The following is a 2,447-nucleotide window of genomic DNA, read 5'->3' as shown; positions in this document are numbered from 1 at the left end:
CCCCCCCCCATTTCTTTTGTAGAAGTTGCATAGGACAGGAAGGAAAGATCTCCCAAATGGTGACAGAAGTGGAGACCTGCAGGAATTTAGAATTTGTTTTTCTTTTGGAGTTTTTCCTCGTTTTAGAGCAGGGGAGAGACATGATTGTTAGGACATACCACCGCCTTCAGTAAGCAGGAATAGCACCTGTCTGGGTTGGTAGAGAGACACACGGCACTGCCACCAAACTTCCCCCTCAGTGAGCAGAGTTGGCAGCTGGTTGGGTCAGGGGAGGGACATGCCTCCATAGGTCACCTGGCTGCTAAAAATGGACTTTGACCGTTTTGTAGGAAAAAGATCATAAGGCCAGTTTTTACAGGAAAAGGTGGCATTCCTACTAGACACTAGCACCCTTGGTGAGCAGGGATGGCACCTGTCTGGATTTTTAATGTGCAGAGGCTTTCATTTTCAAAGGATGTTTGCAATAAAGGAAAATAGTCCGATTTGTATAAACCTTGGTTTGGAATATCTACCAAAATGGGCTTATTTCTCCAATTGCTCTGATTGGGAATAGAATCTGTCTTGGAACAAATTCTGCTTCTGACAGAATACACGTGGATGTAAATTACTGCTTTTTAGTTGGTAAAATGCATCCTTCCTGAAAACTACTCTAGGTTTTTTTATGCTTGAGCTTTTGCTGAACAGCTGCCTATTCTGCAGGTAGTCAATTGCTCTGGTGCCATTAAATGCTTTACTCTAGAATGTATTTGGTACACCAGTGCTTGTTGGGCCAGTTAACAACATTATCCAGGCAGTCATTGGCTAACAATCTCTGGTATTGCCGTCTGTTAACTCCCCTCCTTCTAAATCACCCAGACAGGGACTTGCAGCCCATTTCCACCTTTGCAGAGGTATTCAAAAATAAAAAGCCTATGCCAGCAATGTACATAGTGGTAAATGAAGTGGGCAGTTGCTATATATAAACAAGATTGTTTTGCTTTTTTGGGGGGTTGTCTTTCCTCTTCGTATCCCCATGGAAATGGCCACTGCAGTACAAGCAATGTGTATAAATCACAACTGAGCTCTCCAACCCTGTTCAGTAGTATTCATAGTGGCAACCCCCCTGGATGGTGTATTGTGTGTAAAGGCAGAGTTGGTGATTGTGTTACACAGAAACACACGGTGGGCATCTTATTACAGCCTGCTTTAAAATCTGACCCTGGTGTCAGACTGAATTTCACTGAAGAAAACTTGATATTGCTAATGGCTTACGAAGGTGGACATGCATCTCCCCAAAGGGGGCACAGGCATAAGCGCTTACTCCATCTAAAACTTAAAATATTTCATTTTAAAGCAAAATTGCAGTGATGACAAAGCAAAGTGCCTTTTTGATGTTGCTGGAACTGCTCTGAGATTTATCATGCTTCACTTAAAGGTCAAGGCCAGAGCTGGAACCAAGGTTACAATAACTATTATGATCAAGGATATGGGGGCTATGGAAATGACTCCTACAACAACTATGGCGGATACGACTATTCAAACTACAACTATGGAAACTATGGTGGATACAGCCAACCAGGTTACACAGACTACAGTGGTGAGTTCAGAAATTTGTAAACCTGATAAAAAAAAAAAAACTAGGGGCTGTGTTTGGAAACAATTCACATTGGCAAATGTCCCTGGGAATTGTTTCTAAATGTACAGCTGAATGTTCATATTGTGTGAATAACAAAAAACAAACATTCTCAATCTTATTTTTTCCTCAAGCCAAATGTATTAATTGAATACTACTAGATTGCTCTTAGGAGCATAGGAAATTAATGTTCATACATTTGCAAGGCGAATGGCCGTACAAAGTGTTTGCATACCAGGGGTCCATTTATAAAGGCAAACCATAGTGTCTTAGTGTACATGTTTGAACACTTACCAGTAACTTTTTTTTTTTTTTCTTTTTCGTTTACTTGCCGCCGCTACATTGCTGGTATTTCACCATCTAAAGTAACCTTACAGGTGATCTCTTCCGTTTTGTAATTTGTATCTCGTTTTACCGCAGGCCAGCAAAGCACCTATGGCAAGGCTTCTAGAGGAGGTGGAAGTCACCAAAATAACTACCAGCCTTATTAATGGCTTTTAATAATTGCATCAGGTATGTATGAAATAGTATAGATATTTTAACCCTAAGATTTAAACTTTTTTAATAAAGATAAATTAATCTGTGTGGACTCGTTTTATAAATGTTAACTTGTTGAACAGCTTTTGTTGTAAATTGTTTGTATTGCATAGGATTTTTTTAGAGCTTTAACTTAAAGACGAACCTTGAGTATTTTTCCCTATTAAGTAAAAACAGAATTCTTTAAATTGGTGTAATCTGGTTTTTTTATGCCAGATGAACTAAAGAATAAAATAAGCAAACATTTTTAAAGTAAATACAAAGGTAAAGTACTGAAATGGGTACAACTTAAGGTAAA

At 39.1% G+C, this 2,447-nt stretch overlaps 1 protein-coding gene across 2 annotated transcripts in view; it reads left to right on the top strand.

Moving 5' to 3' along the window:
- Nucleotides 1-2,113, top strand: part of HNRNPDL (heterogeneous nuclear ribonucleoprotein D like) — a 6,652-nt gene extending 4,539 nt beyond the window's left edge. Inside the window, exons 6-7 of one of the 2 annotated variants that reach the window (XM_018559006.1) lie at nucleotides 1,415-1,576; nucleotides 2,033-2,113. In XM_018559006.1, coding sequence (XP_018414508.1) covers nucleotides 1,415-1,576; nucleotides 2,033-2,103 — 233 coding nt within the window. In that variant the 3' untranslated portion in view covers nucleotides 2,104-2,113. Of the gene's footprint in view, nucleotides 1-1,407; nucleotides 1,577-2,032 lie in introns of both variants that reach the window. The other variant, XM_018559004.1, reaches the window with a different exon arrangement.
- The last annotated feature ends 334 nt before the right edge of the window (nucleotides 2,114-2,447 follow it).

This window comes from Nanorana parkeri, unplaced genomic scaffold, assembly GCF_000935625.1.
Source record: "Nanorana parkeri isolate BGI_ZX_2015 unplaced genomic scaffold, ASM93562v1 scaffold374, whole genome shotgun sequence".
Classification (NCBI taxonomy): domain Eukaryota; kingdom Metazoa; phylum Chordata; class Amphibia; order Anura; family Dicroglossidae; genus Nanorana; species Nanorana parkeri.
Note: the sequence above shows the minus strand (reverse complement) of the source record. Positions and strands in the feature narration are given on the sequence as shown.